This window comes from Neltuma alba, unplaced genomic scaffold, assembly GCF_004799145.2.
Source record: "Neltuma alba isolate B1F8T4 unplaced genomic scaffold, ASM479914v2 tig00006815_pilon, whole genome shotgun sequence".
Lineage (NCBI taxonomy): Eukaryota > Viridiplantae > Streptophyta > Magnoliopsida > Fabales > Fabaceae > Neltuma > Neltuma alba.
This window is the reverse complement of record NW_021634588.1, coordinates 1-16109: the sequence shown is the minus strand read 5'-3', so window position 1 is coordinate 16109 and position 16109 is coordinate 1. Positions and strand designations below refer to the sequence as shown.

Here is a 16109-nt window from a genome sequence, read left to right as displayed (position 1 = left end):
GGAAAATAATGGTTTTCTAAACAAAACTCTCATATTAATAAAGGCAGCTCCACTACCGTACCCATGGTATACTACTGCGGAACAGCCTCAATGCATTACAACGGACATCATCATAAACAAACATGAACATATATACGACGTGCATACACACACATACACACACAGACACACACACAAAAACACAATAACTATGCAAATACTTGACGGCATTTTTGCATGCATCTACGTATTAACCATCAATGGCAGATTGGTTAGCATTGTTAAGCAAGAGATCCAACTCTTTGGCAAATTTCTCCATGGTTTCTGGCGGCAGGCAAACAGGTATGATTCTTCCTTCCTCACCTTTACTATTCGTATATCCAACGTAGAAAGTGAATCCTTGAAATGTGCCAAGTCCACTCAAAGCAGGACCAGCAAACACAGCCTTGCCCCACCCAAAATCAACATCTTTAAATCCAAGACGAGAAAAATCTGCAACAATGAATGACCTCACTGTGGTGAAACTGGGTCGTCCTCTGCTCACCAACAGATCAGCCACCGAGTGAAAATACTCGCCATTCACTACATCCTTTGCTTTTCTAACCAACTCCAAACCATACTCTAACGGACTCTCACACAGTTTTCCGGCAGTCGAAAACGCCGTCGGAAACACCACGGCATTCCCATAATACCCTTTTGGTAATGGAGGGTTGAATCTATCACGTCCCATACGTGCATTAGCCAGGAACATGAGACGAACATCGTCTTGTGGGTCTAGTTCTAAAGCTTTTGTACGACAATACCAGAGACAAGCCGTGACGAGGTCGAATGAGGTTGATTGGGTTAGGTGGTTGGGAAGTAATCTACGGAGGGATGAGACTTCGGAGGGTCCGAAGAAGAAAGACCGATGAACAATGTTGGTGGAGGGAATATCGTCGCCGACCACTTCATCGTACTCATGATGGGTGAGTGTAATGTTTGGTGGGTCTCTTGCGTTTAGAAGATCTCTGTTCCAGACTGGTAGAATCGAAGGTTGGGTTGCACCTTGGGCTATTTCGGCCAGGGCTTTCATGAATTGTGCAATACCAGGTCCATCGCTCATACTATGATTCATGCGAAGGCCAAAGATGAAGCCACCACACTTGAGACGTGTTACCTGTAATTCATGAAGATGGATCATATTAGTATTGCAGAATTCTCTCTCTCACACACACTGCTTCTTATCATAAATATAACGTCTACTTGAAGATTTTAGCCTGGTTCTAATTAAATATAAGGTCACATTTGTTCTTGTCAACCATATATTAAAATTTTCTTTTCTATAATATATCCTATTTATTGAACTATATTATTTTATCTCTGCGTATTAAATTTTAGTAATTAAATAGTAGAGTCATATTTGAAGAAATGTCACAAATTATCTATATCATAAATTACAATTAATTAATTAAGGGAAAATGACAAAAAAAAATACCTGTTGGATTTCAAAATGACAAATAGTTGGTGTTGACTATTTTTGTAATAATTTTTATAAGTCAGAATCTGTTAAGATCACCCATTTATCATTTTGAAATTCAACAGGCATTTTTGCTCATTTTTCTAATTAGTTAAGACTTCAGTTGATCTTATATTTAGAATGGTAAGGATGGGATGAGGAGAAAAAGAAGAGAAAAATGATAAGAAGAGAGGATCCAAATCTCTAGTAGGGGGATTTGTTTTAATTCTAAATATAATATTTCAATCACTTTCTTTTTTAAATTTATAATTTTTGCCTGAACTCTCTTTATCGATTGCACATATTAAAGGGCTTTTCATACTAAGAAAGTGGTTTCTGATTCAAATGATAAAATAGATAAAAGGAAATATTGTATGAAAAACCAACACACATTTTTTTAATCTATACAAATTAATTAATTCTCTAAGGAGAGGAGAGAGTATATACTTTAGCAAGCAAAAAAGAGAGCGCGAGAGAGAGAGAAGTGAATGTGAGACCTGAATGAGCAAGATGGGACAGTGAAGGTTTCCATCTGAACCTGGGGGTGAGTAAAGAAGATCTTGGAAGCATGGAAATGGAGGATGAAGATCATCACCAAACTGTTGAAGGATGACATCAGCATCAGCCTCAATGAACATAACTCCTTCCCCATTACAATCCACCATGAGTTTGCCACCTTCACCTTCTCTAAGTCTTCCTGCAAATGGATAGTAAAACACAAGTGTCTGAGCCAATGCTTCTCTGATGACTTTTACTGGATCCTTCCCTGCCATGGAAGGTTCAGAACGATAAAAGTGTATGAATGGAGTCTGGGCTCGTAAACCAGCTTGGTCATCTATGTCTGAAAGAAGCTTCACTTCCTGAGGAGTAGGCTTCGCCGGAGCTATAAACTCCGGCTGGCACCTCCTCACGGTGAAGACAAGATTAGGAGCTCGTAGCGCCGCCATTAATAAGTTCTCAAAATCAAAGTGGGGAATTTGAGAGAAGATCGAGATATGGACAATAAGTGTGTTTAGTATTAGGAGATTGATACTTCATTTGGACGGTGTTTACGGATTTATATACTAGCTGGTTTTACGTGTCCTGTTAAAGGAAAAAGCATTTTGTTAGAAAGGTCTATGTCAATTGTTTTTTTTTTCAAAATTATATGATACTCATGTAATGAAAACTCAATCCAGATTAGGCAGTCAAGCTAATAAACCAATTTCTTAGTTGGAAGGATTAAATTTCATTTTTTTTCTCTCTCTTTGTTAACGTTAAAATGACATCATTTTGAGTTTGAAAAAACATGTCGCATTTGTGCTCTATGAACTCTATGTTGTCGAATTGTATAAGATCTATGCATGGATGCTCCATTTGTTTGTGGATTATTAACGCCTCTTTATTTAAATATTATTCTTTTCTATATTATATATATTTGTACATTTTAAATAACTTATCTTAATTATAATTAGATTAACCCAGATTTAACTATTGTTAAACAACCAACTCTTTAACCCAAACAAATCCAATTTTCATTTTGCCTTCACCAAATTAAACTTGTCAACTGGGACGGCTCCATGTCCCCATAAAGCTTGGGCATCTAATTAAAAAAGCGAAAGGATAAAAAGAAAAAAAAAACGAAAAAGGAAAGAAGCCATGAGGACTTATGATATGAAACGACAAATTTACTTGATCTATGCGAATCCGGAAATTGAGTGATTCCTTGTTCCTGGACAGAGGCGCATCCGTGACAAGACTGGTTACAAGTTATAACCAAATTATCCCTTGACCCAAAAAAATTTAAAAAAATTAATTACACCAATTGCGATGCACTATTTAGTTGATAATATTTCGAAAATTAATGATTCGAAACAGATATACTTTGGTAAAGCAGTTGTTTTTGTTAAAAACAAAACAACGTGCGAAAACAAGGGGCTGGTTTTCTAACTTTTCCCCCCTGAAATGAGTTTTCTCCTTCTTTTCTTTTTGAGTAAAAGCAAGTTCTATTAAACAGAAGCAACACGTGGGATACATAATAAGCAACTTGGCTTTTGCTCTCTCTCATACACTTAGCATATTCTAACTAAGAATTGCGAGTCATTAAGAAAGATCAACAATTTTTTTTTTTGGAAAGAAAACCAAAAGATTTATATTGAAGAAGGTTAGATTGAAATACAGAAGTAAAAGAAAATAAACACAGATTACATAACATAAAAATCTAGCTGAGCAAAAGAAACTGGACGGAGCAAAAGCTTTGTATCATGTGAAAGATATATCATGCTTTAAGAAAGATCAACCAATTAAGCCCACATTCTCAATAAATCATTTATCAATTGATGGCTGGAGTATCACATTTTCCAAACGGATCTTCTCATTTGATGCTATTATTTTTATGAGTTAATGCCGTTATTAGTCTTTATAGTTTGATCCAATTTCGATTTTGATCCCATAATTTTAATTATTAGTTTTGGTTTCTATATTTCATAACTTTTTGGTCTGAGTTTAACAAATGGTCTCTATATTTTTAATGAGTTATGGTTTCTATAAGGGTAGAAACAGGCTAGGTCAGGCCAGACCTTACTTTTAACAGGCAAAGATATCCACGGGACGGTTTGTTCTATTCCGATATTCACGACCAAGAAGTACTAAATTCTCTTTCCTTTCGGATAGGCGGGAGCAACCTAAACCGTGAAAACAGGGTTGTGGGAGAGCAATACAAGCGTCATGCTACTAGGCGAAGCGGTGGAGTGCTGCACCCTAGATGGCTAGAGCCTAGTAGCTGAAAGCATCACTAGCTTACGCTCTGACCCAAGGCCTGAGCCTAGCTTGTATAAAGGCCTGGCCTGAAGCCTATTAACAAACCTGTATTTTTAAAAAATTCAAATTACATAGTGATATTTAAAAAAAAATAGCTAAGCTTAAAAAAAGCGTACATTATAATTAATTTTTTAGTCTTGTTTTTTATTTATATTTTAGTGTCATAAGTCCTATTTTAAATCTTAATTACAATTTACAAGGATATATATAATTCAAAACTAATTATAATTGTATATTAAAATTTGGAACAAGACTACATTTAAGTACAAAATAAAAATTAAAATCAAGACAAATAAGGGAAAATTAGTAAAAAAAATTCCTATTTGAAAATTTAATGGCTAAAAGGACTTGAATGTGACCACATACAAGTATGATCTATGAGTGTAACATATCTTTCAGTGTGTGCAACTTATCTTTCGTTGTGTGCAAATGACTTCCATATTGATAATTATTACACATTGATTATATATTGCACACAGCGGAAGATATATTGCACTCAGGGAACATAGTTACACTTGCTCAAATTCAAGTCCTTTTAGCCAATTAAATTTTCAACCAAGGATTTTTTTACCAATTTTTCCAATAAATAAAGAGAAAAAACTATTAACTTTACAATGAATAAAGAGGGTATCATAATTTAATTAACATAACACATAGTTAATTAATTTATCATTCTTGGAACAAAATTTTTCTTTCCTATTTTATTTATATTTTTAAAATTTAAAGATCACATTAGTTATTGATATTATTATTTTAAATTATATCTTTATATTCACTTGTCAACTAAACTTCAAAATCCAAGGAAGCATTAAGCCATTAACTATATATTAAAATTAAAAAATAAATTAAAGGAGCATATTAATAATAGTACCATTAACTAATTTTTCTTATATATTATAATTATAAATTTATAACAGACCTAGACCAGCCTAACAGGCTTTTCAAAAAGTCTAAATTTGACCTATTAAGTTAAACAGGCCTTTAAACAGGTTCGAGCCTACTTTTTTTTTGTATAACAGGTCAAGCCAAGCCAAGCCAAATACAGGCCAGGCCATAGGTCCCTGACAGGTCGCCTGGCCTGTTTCTACCCTTACGTTTCTGTCCCTTGTACTTAAAATCATATTATATCCTTGTGAAACTATAAAGATTAAAACCAGCGATTTGAAACTATAAAAACCAAAACCAAAATTGAATAAAGCTATAAGGATCAACAATGATATTAATTCTATTTTTTTATTGGATTAGCTTTGCAGCAATTTATATGGGACAGGTAATATATATACAGGTTGTAATGTCTTTCTCATTCAATGTTTTTGTGCTGCTAATATATGTTGGGTTTTAAAAAAATGAATTTTTTTCTTCACGAAGATTAAATCTCGAGGTTATCTGCATTAATTCATTCAATTGAATCGTTCTAATTCTGGTTTGAAGCATATGTTATATAATAGAATATCCTCTCAGTGCCGGCTTCTTTTTCGGATGTCACAATTTGAACAACACAACCAACATTTTTTTATAGGCTTTTTAATTCTCATTCTTGTTCACTTTCTATATCTGTATTGTGTCATGATACTTTTATTATAATATGATTTTGTCTTCTATAAAGAAAAAACCAACTTGGCTGCGTGGAACATTACAAGTAGAGAGAAGGGGAGAGGGAGGGAGAGATGGCTTTTCTAACTTCAATAATGGAGATTGGAGAGTCAAACCATTGAAAATCTCACTTGTAAATTTAGGCATTTCAAAAAGTAACTAATATAAAGGAACTGGCATAAAATATCATTCTATTAATATATATATATATATATTTCTATCCCTGATTTTAAATGTAAGGGATAAACAATTGATTTATATCAATTAAGAAAACTAGTTAAGTTATTTATATGTTAAAAAAAAAAAGCATATTAGTGTTTGTAAAGTGCATCTCCTTCAAGTTGGCTCCTTCAAAACTATCGTTATTGATAGCACAAATTAAATTAAATGTGTGCAATGGGTAGAGGTAGTCTGTGAAAAAAAAAATTAACAAATATGGAAGACATAAGGGATAAATTTTATGCTTAAGATCAAAATAAAACAAAGTTCATCAAATAGCTCCTTTATTTAGAATGGAGAGAGTATAAACCTAGTTCTAGCCGAGTTAATTATAAGAATTGTGGAAAACTTTTGGGGAAAAAAACAGAATTGTGAAAAACTAGCATAATTTTTTGGATAGCATGACTTTTTCTGTTTTTTTTTTTTAAACTGGCCGCCAAAGACTTTTCAAATATTATATGTAAATATGTGTATGCATGTGTGTGTTAACATATGTAACTATTTTAAAAACTACTTTAAAAAAAATAAATAAATATTAGAAATAAAGTTAATTAATATCTTATATTTAGAACCAAATTAGATATCAAACTAATTCTTAAAATAAGGTAGTAAATAGCCCATTTGTCATTTACATATTCAGTTCCACTTTGTTTCTGCAAAAATTATTATCAAAATAAGTCGTCATTTCTCTATGTCATGCTCATAAAACTTACTGCTTTTGATCATAAATATAAGAACTGCTTAACTAATTTAGATATATTAAAAACTTGGTTAAATTAGCTATCTTTAAGAAGTATGGACTAATTTTCCAAAAGAGTCCTTATAATCATAACTACTATTAATATATGTAACTAACAAGAATATTTTAGAGAATGAATTATAAATTTAAGAGTCAGTGAAATAAAAACTTATATTTAAAACCAAATCAAGTCATTTTTTTTTTTTGGCCTGAAATCAAATCATTACCTAACCATTATATTAAAAACTGGAGACAATATTTAAAAAAAGATATGTTGGATGCATATGATGCGAAAGGAGACTGAAAGTTCACCAAAAGTTCTTGGACTATCAGATGAAAGAAAAATGCATATTCAACAGTTATCGGGCATTCCAATGTTTTCAACACTATAATCACATAGTAATTCTTATATTTGCATGTATAATTGAATATTTGAATCTAGGTTCGATATGAGAAATACTACCTCTGTCTTAAATATAACATCTAATCTATAACTATAAACTGAATCTTGTCTTTAAGACAGGAACCATCAACATCATGGACTGGGAATGCAACATGCTGGCCACTTTTAAGAGGCACCTACTAATAGTAATCCCATATGTGGCGAGAGGCTACCCCAAGGTGCTCAGCAATTTCCAAAAGCCGACGCATACTAACATATTGATTAGTAGTTGCTACATTAAACTCGTGGCTTCTCTAGAGAGCTTACACTATCAATTATCATTACAACTTGTATCTCAAGTCGCGACAATATATACCAACACAAAGGTTAGGCAAATAATTTGACCAATGGTTTAGTCTTCTACGCTCTTAGGTCTCAATATCATATTCAAGAGTATTAATTACATTATTCAACATGCAGCGTGCTGCTGTAGTTAAGACACTAGAAAAGAACTTTACAAGTGCACTGATAATCATCATATATGGACCAGGCTAAACATAGTTTGAAAACTTCTACCTTCAAAGTGTCAAATTTTCTGCCACTTGAGACTCCAAAATTTCTCGCAACATTCTTTTGGAAAAAAAATAATAATAATGACATGTTATAGATTACTAGATAAAAATTACAGAATTACAAAACCATGTGTGACATCCGTGCTTCATCAATCCTTTCATCAGTATCTTCCTCTTCTTTGCCTACGTCAATATGTTTGCCCTGGTCGGAGCCTTCCAGCAATTGCTGATTGCTTTTTGTAATGCTTTCGTCACTCTGCATTAAGGAAACCTGATCTACCAAGGAAGAACTTCTTTTGTAATTCCAAACAAGCATAGAGATGTAATCCTGAGGTGAAACAAGGCCTTGTTCCTTCATGGAACTCCTTTGTTCCTCCAAAGTCTTTGGATCCTCAAGTTTTATATATTCTAGCAATGCCTTTTCATGGTCCGGTATCCAATTACCTGGAAATGGAGTGTAGTCTGTCTCAGGCACAAGAGACATCCTAGTATATTGGAGGCCATCAATTGATTCAACAAGACCCATCCTCAGCAAATTATGGTACTCAGGCGACTGGCCTTTTTTCTCCTTTAACGGACGGCTCAAATTTCGGGAACCAATCTTATATACTTTTGCTCGTGAACGGAGCTTGTATTTAGCAGCATATAGCTTTGCAATGGAACCCCGTACTATGTAAGAGCAAAAGTTAACAACTTTTTTCCTATTGTCTGCAAACCTGTACCATTCAACCATGGTTGACAAAAACTTGTTCATTTGAGCATTGGTATGAGCTTGAGTGGCATGAAACATTCTAAAACAAGGCTGAGGATCTGGGTCTCTATCTCCCTTCAGGAAGTTCAACTTCCTGAATTGTTTAATGCATTGCTTTAAACTTGCGGTGACTGATAAAAGGGTTCCTACGCCCTTTTCACTGATGATTTTGCCACCAGTAGCAGTGTATCGAAGGGTTGGATAGACCACCCTCCTGCATAATACATGATCAAGAAACATTATACCTTTAGTTATATGTTCTATAGGGAGGCTCTCATTATCAAGCTTAAGCATATACTTCTGATCGCAAAACTCAATCAATTGCTTTCTCAGTGTTGCAGCATCTGCTCTTGGACCACGAACACCAATTAAGATATGCCCTCCATAACGTATATAATCCATCTTCCGGGTTTTATCAGGTCCACTTGTGGGCACAAATTCTGGCCAGGATGTGTTTCCTTGCTCTGCTTCACTTTCAGGACTGTTCCATATGACATCACTTTTTGATGGACGATAAAACTCCTTGATCTTCCCTTCCATCCAGCGGTCCAACTCATCAAAGCAAATGTTGGCCAACAGAGGACTAAGAATTCCACAGTGCCCCCAATTTGGAATTTTCTCTGCCTCCTCAGGGGCAAATCCAAAAAACGTTTCCAACCAATAGGGATCAGGCTTGGGCTCATCCTCTGCTAGCACCCTTTTCTTCTGGTACTTCCTCTTCTTCTTCTTTTTCTCCCCATCATCAACAGTACTGGTGATGACTGGCATTGTCAATGCTGCTTTCACTAGGTCGATAATCTTTTTGTCCCTCACATCTCTCATTAAAGCATTTATCACTAGGCCTACCTTCATTCCATCCAAAATTGTACTCAAATCACCCTTTATATACCACAAATAGCCTGCAAAATTCCTCCTAATTACCCTCAGGACTGTGTGCGCATTCCTTCCTGGTCTGTATGCAAATGACTTCTGTGAAAACCGAGCTTCATAAATTGGCTCCAAAATCATAAGCAAAACCTCCTGAACAATTTTATCTTGAAATGGTGCTGGCTGTGTAGTAGTTAAAATTGCTTTAATCTTTCTCTTTGACAAGGACTGATAATCAGTCTTATCCTTGGGAGATTTTATAAAGAAGTCCAGCCGAGCTCCCCATTTGAACCTATTATCAAGAACAGCATTTCTAAGAGCCAACAAATCTTCCAGAGCCGACCTTTGCACAGCATTACGAGGAAGATAAGCACCTGTCTCATCAGCACAAACCTTCTGGTATGCCAATACCCACAATTCAAACCGACGAAGATATGAAGTCAAGTTGGTGACAACTCTATCAGGTTCACGGTAATTCTCAATCCACATTTGACAACAAACTGAAACCCCATCCTCCTTCATCAAAGTGGAGGGATCATTAGGATCTGGTGCATGTGGGCGCACTGGATTAAAGGAGGGTGATCGATAGTTGGCAAAACCATTGGCTACATGATTTCTGCAACTAGGTTGAGAAAATATCCAAGTGGAGTTGCTAAGTGTCCGTAAAATATTGGAATTTGAAATAAATTGGTGACTAAAGATGGCTAGTTGTCGATGCATCTGGCTTGTACAAGATCTCAGCTACTTCAGGTCATTTTTAGTTTACAATGAAGAAAAGCATAGAGAAGATCTGCAGTTCTCACTTGCAATTGAACCATAGCTCTTCAACTGAGGGACACATCACAGGAAAATAGGAATGAAAAAGATTAGACATTAAACATAATCAAGTAAAGAGAATTGGAACTCATGAATTAAATTTGTGGCTGGCTTTCAAAGAAAGGTAAAAACAGACAGAAGGAATTAGAAATTCAAACGGCAAAATTCAAAAGCTCAAAATGTCAAGACAGAACTCTACTCTATCATATACATTAAAATCATGTACATTAACGTATATGATTTATCCAAAGTGACATATATTTTATAAACGTGGAAGGCATTAATTAAAGAAAAAGCACAAGAAAAGGAGATTTTAAGGGAGAAACAACTCAAACCTACTTCTACATGAGTGATAAAATTTTTACCCACACAACAAGCGGCCATAGGGTTAAGCCTAGGTGAGAAGGCCCTCCCATCACTCTGTCCCAACCTTTTCCACAGCTTCCCCATAATGAGGGGCAAATTTTCCCCATCACTATTCCATGCAAGCAAGGCAGAACCAACAGAGTGGCCAAATGGTAGCAAACGAATTACAAAACTTATGCAATATCCCATATATTAGGGAAAGCATAATGATAAAGATAAACTACACATTCCAAAAACACAATCAAAATTCTTTCTTTTATTTGGTCAGAGCCTTTGACAAGAACATTAGCATGCTACAGTAATACAGTGTTGTCCACACAAGTGCTGTTGTTGAACTTGAAGGCCATGACCAAGCTGTTCAATATTGGTTCATGACAAGCTCAGAATTTAGCTTTCAGCAAAACCTTGTCAGCAAAACCTTGTCAAAATCCCAGGAAGGAATGGAAGACCTAGAAGTAAAATAAATATTGGAATGCTTGTAGGTCCAGGAACCACTCATACGCCAAAGCCCACACAAGTATCAGTGTCAGATACACATTATCGAGCTTAGATTCATATGCGGGAACTTTGTAAATAGTTTCTATTTTTGTATTCCTACAATCAGACAAAAGTGTTTCATACAGAAGCCACACTGAGGTTTGGAAGGTGGAGCACAAACACATTTGAAAATTTATAAATGACAATTCTAAAAAACCTTTTATCTGCATCTAGACAGTTGAAAACCCGAAGGAAACAAAGCAAACATAGTAATGTGCATTACCACAATATGATGCCTTGAGCATATTCTGAATATCTTTTATAGCGAAATTGCCTGTCTGTTTTAAATAGAAATGTTATAGCATTTAGAATAAACTGTAGCCAGGAAGTTTAAAAGCAATTCTCATATCCATTACTTTTCTTAACCTCTCAGCATCTCCAAACCTTCCAACACCAGCAAAAATATTGGACATAAGAACATAATCCCCAGAATACTCTCTCTCCATCTCAAGTATTTTCCTCATCACCCTCTGACTAATTTCAACGTTTCCATGAAAATTGCAAGCACCTAGAAGTGTCCGCCAAATCACAACATTGGCAACCTTATGAGGTACCTGCAAAGCAATCTTTTCAGCTTCTTCCAACCTACCTGCCCTTCCAAGCAGATCTATTAGACAGCCATAGTGCTTGATATCTGGCATAAGTTGACAATCATTAACCATTTTATGAAAAAACTTGAGCCCCTCCTCAACCAATCCTCCATGACTACACGCATTTAAAACACTCAAAAATGTCACATGATTTGGCTTCAACCCAGCCTTTTCCATGGTTTCAAAATACTCTACAGCCTGTCTTCCCAGACCATGCATTGCAAAACCTGAGATCACTGATGTCCATGATACCAAATTTTTCTTGTAAACAGATATCTCCGTAAAGAATCTGCTTGCACTTGCTATGCACCCACATTTTGCATAAGAGTCTATCAGTGAATTCATAATGCGTATATCAGAGGCATTGAAACCTCTCTTTTCTGCATAGCCATGGATGGATTGACAAATCACAATGAACCCAAGATTGGAAATGGCTGGGAAAATGGTCAGAAGAGTCACTTTAGTTGGTTTTATGCCATCACAAACAACCATTTCCCTAAACATAGTCAATGCTTTAGTAGGCTTATTCATGCGTGTAAATCCATCCATAATAATCGTCCAGGAGACAACACTCCGAGCTGGCATTTTATTAAATAATGACAAGGCAAGGTCAAACTCACCGCATCTGATCAAACCAGTAATGTAAACATTCCAGGTAACAGTATTTTTTTTAGGCATGTTGTCAAACACTTGTGCCGCTTCAATTAAGAGACCCCAGGTTGAGTACATATGAAGCAAAGCAGTTTGTACATATAAGTGAAAGTGAAAACCCACTTTGAATATGACCGAATGAATCTGGATTCCAAGGTGAATGCATTTTGAGTTGGCACAGGCATGACAGAGGAAGGCATAAGTATAGCTGTCAAAGGAACAATACCTCAGAAATGCATGGCAGTTTAGGGAAGATATACCAAACCTAACAGCTTCTTCAGGAAAGAGGCCAAGAGAGTAACAGCGAATCAGAGTGTTGAAGAGAAACAACCAGGAAGAGGTGCAATAAAAGGGGTATAGAAGCATCCCAGAGGTGATGATATGAGAGTGGACCTGCTGGGCAGCTTGGCGGTTTGATGGGTCTTTGAGTAGAAGAGAGACCAACTGCTGTGGATGCCTACTTCGGGGATGGCAGGAAGACACACTGAATTCAGAATAAGGATGGCGTTGAAGAATTTGGTGAGACATGGCCGCTAAACAAGTGGACACAGGGTTCCTACCCTTCAAATTTAACAGAGGACAGAATCGTCACAAAGACTGAGTGTAACTAAGATTAATTTTGTTGATAATTGATAATCAAGGATCAACTAAAGCAAAAGGCAACTGTTGTCAACCTAATTCAGATATAACTCCTAAACAAAAGCCATAGAGTCTTTTCTGCATGCTAATGACTGCGACCGAAGTAAAAGACCTAGCTATACAAGAGAAATAATATACATTATCAACAACCAGAGTATTCATAATCATCCTAACCAAAATTCACTAAAACCACAGCCAGTATATATTCGTTTACTGGCATAACAACCCCTGCAATCTGTACTTCCAACAGTTGCTAGTCCACAATGTGGGAGAACCAAGCGTGAAAAGTCTCTCGTATCGTTGTTGGATACACATCACATCATATACCCAAAAAACAAAAAAAAAACAAAAAAAAGATCCTTTCGTAGAATTGCAAGAGTACTCAATAAAACACAGCATTTTCAACTGAACCAGAACAATCTCATGGAATGCTTACCGTAAAAGGGATTCGGCTGGATAAATAATTGCTTAGCCTATTATTTGCATCGGGCTTTCGATGTCTCCATTGCCAAAGGAGGGAAGCCAGTGAAGCTCGCATCTTCTTGGTGGTCTCTGGAACCTCCGCATTTTGGGCATCAGGGCTTTGCCATTGATGGAGGAAAGAAGGAGTGAAGCTCGAATACGGCCAGCTACCAGTGGTCTCTGTTCTGCGTATCGCGCTAGTCTTAGAGGCAATTTGTTTCTTTAACACTACAGTGACTTCGAACAATAAACCTGCAGGGTTTATACCAACGGGGAAAAAAAAAAAAAAACCTAACTTTTTGCACACTCTTAAATCCGCGTTAGGAAAAATTAATATTTTGGCCCCTACAACTGACTTAAGGCACTTTTCAAATTGATCCCATAGGTTCAAAATTTTCAAATTGCTCTGCAATCAGCACGCATGGAAAGGGAGACATTTAAAGCATTTGAGGAATAAGAAATCACTGAATATGGAAGAATGGAACCTTGCCTCGCTTCCCTAGATGACGATGCAGAAATGGGCGACGGTGGGCGACGGGGAAGAAGACTTAGACGAGCACGACGGGCGACGGATAAAGGTTGAGGCCACTTTATCACGACTTATCACGAGCGGTACGGAAACGGCAAGATGCGTGAAGGACGAAAACGGTAGGCAGTAGGCACCGGCGAGAGTGGGGCTGATGACCGAGTGCCAGTAACAGGGAGAACGGCGGCTGAGTGCCTGAGTGCGGCCTTGAGGGTCTTGATATTTCAAACGGAAGATAGTATGTGATGTTTAATGTTTAGTTGTTTTTTCAGTGAACAATGTTTATTTTAAGAATATTAGTTAAAATAATTAATAGGGCTAAGGTGTAACCCAGCACCCTGAACTATTTTATTCAGGTGCGTCCAGTGACTTAAAGTAATTTTGGGTGCATCCAGTGTTCTAAACTAATTAAAATGGTGCGTCTATATCCCAAGCTAACAGAATGTTATGTTTAACTGTTACTTTTCCTGACTCAACTTAAAGTTGACTCTAGATATTCTAAATGGTAGACATATAGACATTTGATATGTATTATTCTTACTCAAAACATTTGAATTTATTTCCTTCCTTTTCTTTTAAATAAATTGACTTTGTGAGTAAGAATATACACATCGAGTGTCCATGTGTCTATCATGTAGAATATATGGGTCAACTTTAAACTGAGTCAGGAAAGTAACAGTTAAACATAACATTTCTGTAGTTTGGGATATGGACGCACCATTTTAATAGTTTAGGACCTGGATGCATCCAAAATTACTTTACCACTGGACGCACCTGGGTAAATAGTTCAGTGCTGGCGCACCTTAACCCTAATTAATATGGTATTTTTTTCTTCCTCCCTCCTATATGATATTATTAAAAAATATTTTAATTTGAAATAAATTTTATATATAATATTAATGTTAACTCCTTAATTAGCTTATATAACACTATAATGCGATCAGGGGAATATATCATTTACTTTAGTTATTTCATAGGTATTGTAGCTGTAATATATATGTATTAATTGTTAATTAAAGTACATGTTATATAATTGGTAATTAGATTTGCCTCATAAACCTTAGATCAGCTTTGATTAAAAAGGCCTCACACTTATTTAGTAGAATACTACTTACTCTTTCTTTATAAAAATAAAAAAAGTACTTCCTCCTCTAGTTATTATAAACACATAATAATGACTTTACATAAATTAATAAAAATACTAATTAAACTTAATTATTCAATGTGAAATATCAAAATTATCCTTGATAGAATAACAGTCTGGTTCATCAGTTAAAAAGTTCTATAATAGGGATTTAGGTGGAAAAAATTAAAGTCTTAGACAAATATATTACATTATCAAACATGCTAGACGTAGGCAGGCAGTAAATGGGCAAGCTTCACATAAATCTATTTTGATCGTTATCATAGTAATAAACATCAATGCATCATGACGGTGGTGCCTATTGCTGCAATAAAATCTGACTCGTTTAAATATAATTTAAATTTAAATTTTTTAAATAATAATTTTTTATAAAATATGATATTTGAGAAATTATTAATTTATTTTAGATTATGTACATATTAAAATAATTTTTAAAAGTTGAAATTGGAAAAAAAAAATCAATCTAGAACGGCGAAATTCCATATTTGATACACCAAATTGAATTCAATTTCAAGCAGGTCAAGTCATAGATTGCTCTGAAAGGGGCAACTATATTTTCACCCCTATTGATCAGTCTATCATCACACTTCTTACCATCATCAATTTCATCTTTGAAAAATTTAAGCAAGCAAATGGCATCAAAATCTGATGAACAAATTAAGGGGTGAAAAAAGGATAACAAATCATACCCAGTTTTGATAACTTAATCCCTAAATTGTTGAAGAACCTCAAAATTTTCAACTCAGGACTAAAAATAGACTACATATAAAATCACAACGAGGCATGTCCTCTTACAAGTTGGCATAAATGGTAAGTCTTATTTTCTATCAATTGAGCTTGAACACTAAATTTACTGGGTTGTTTTCATACTACGTTATAATGTGAATGCTACAAGTGAGAAGCAGCTTTCTTCAACTGAATGAATTAGTAAAATTTGAAAGCAACCTTTTGAGAATGTGCACATATATAAAGAAAGGATAAA

At 35.3% G+C, this 16109-nt stretch overlaps 3 protein-coding genes across 4 annotated transcripts; all 3 read right to left on the bottom strand.

Moving 5' to 3' along the window:
• Positions 1-62: 62 nt before the first annotated feature.
• LOC114751216 (benzyl alcohol O-benzoyltransferase-like) lies at positions 63-2421 on the bottom strand. The gene is made up of 2 exons (XM_028939878.1): positions 1972-2421; positions 63-1135 (listed from the first exon to the last, which is right to left on the bottom strand). The coding sequence occupies exons 1-2, from the start codon at positions 2419-2421 to the stop codon at positions 230-232; spliced, it is 1356 nt and encodes a 451-aa protein (XP_028795711.1). The 3' UTR covers positions 63-229.
• Positions 2422-7617: 5196 nt separating this feature from the next.
• LOC114751214 (nuclear intron maturase 2, mitochondrial-like) lies at positions 7618-11414 on the bottom strand. Of its 2 annotated transcripts, none has more exons than XM_028939877.1 (2): positions 11339-11414; positions 7618-10224 (listed from the first exon to the last, which is right to left on the bottom strand). In XM_028939877.1, exon 2 carries the CDS (start codon positions 10114-10116, stop codon positions 7897-7899), a length of 2220 nt encoding a protein of 739 aa, XP_028795710.1. In that variant the 5' UTR covers positions 10117-10224; positions 11339-11414; the 3' UTR covers positions 7618-7896. The 2 variants fall into 2 exon arrangements, with proteins under 2 accessions (XP_028795710.1, XP_028795709.1); XM_028939876.1 differs by lacking the exon at positions 11339-11414 and adding an exon at positions 10578-10660.
• Positions 11354-14047, bottom strand: LOC114751217 (pentatricopeptide repeat-containing protein At1g09220, mitochondrial-like). Its single transcript, XM_028939879.1, has 3 exons — positions 13948-14047; positions 13432-13642; positions 11354-12917 (listed from the first exon to the last, which is right to left on the bottom strand). Exons 2-3 carry the CDS (start codon positions 13531-13533, stop codon positions 11421-11423), a joined length of 1599 nt encoding a protein of 532 aa, XP_028795712.1. The 5' UTR covers positions 13534-13642; positions 13948-14047; the 3' UTR covers positions 11354-11420.
• Positions 14048-16109: the final 2062 nt, after the last annotated feature.

Excerpts from the sequence above, each read along its gene's own strand:
- LOC114751216 (XM_028939878.1), bottom strand. The coding sequence starts at position 2,421 with ATGGCGGCGCTACGAGCTCCTAATCTTGTCTTCACCGTGAGGAGGTGC. Across the intron at positions 1,136-1,971 it reads GTCCCATCTTGCTCATTCAG|GTAACACGTCTCAAGTGTGG; the intron begins GTCTCACATTCA and ends CATGAATTACAG.
- LOC114751214 (XM_028939877.1), bottom strand. The coding sequence starts at position 10,116 with ATGCATCGACAACTAGCCATCTTTAGTCACCAATTTATTTCAAATTCC.
- LOC114751217 (XM_028939879.1), bottom strand. The coding sequence starts at position 13,533 with ATGCGAGCTTCACTGGCTTCCCTCCTTTGGCAATGGAGACATCGAAAG. Across the intron at positions 12,918-13,431 it reads CCAGCCGAATCCCTTTTACG|GGTAGGAACCCTGTGTCCAC; the intron begins GTAAGCATTCCA and ends TTAAATTTGAAG.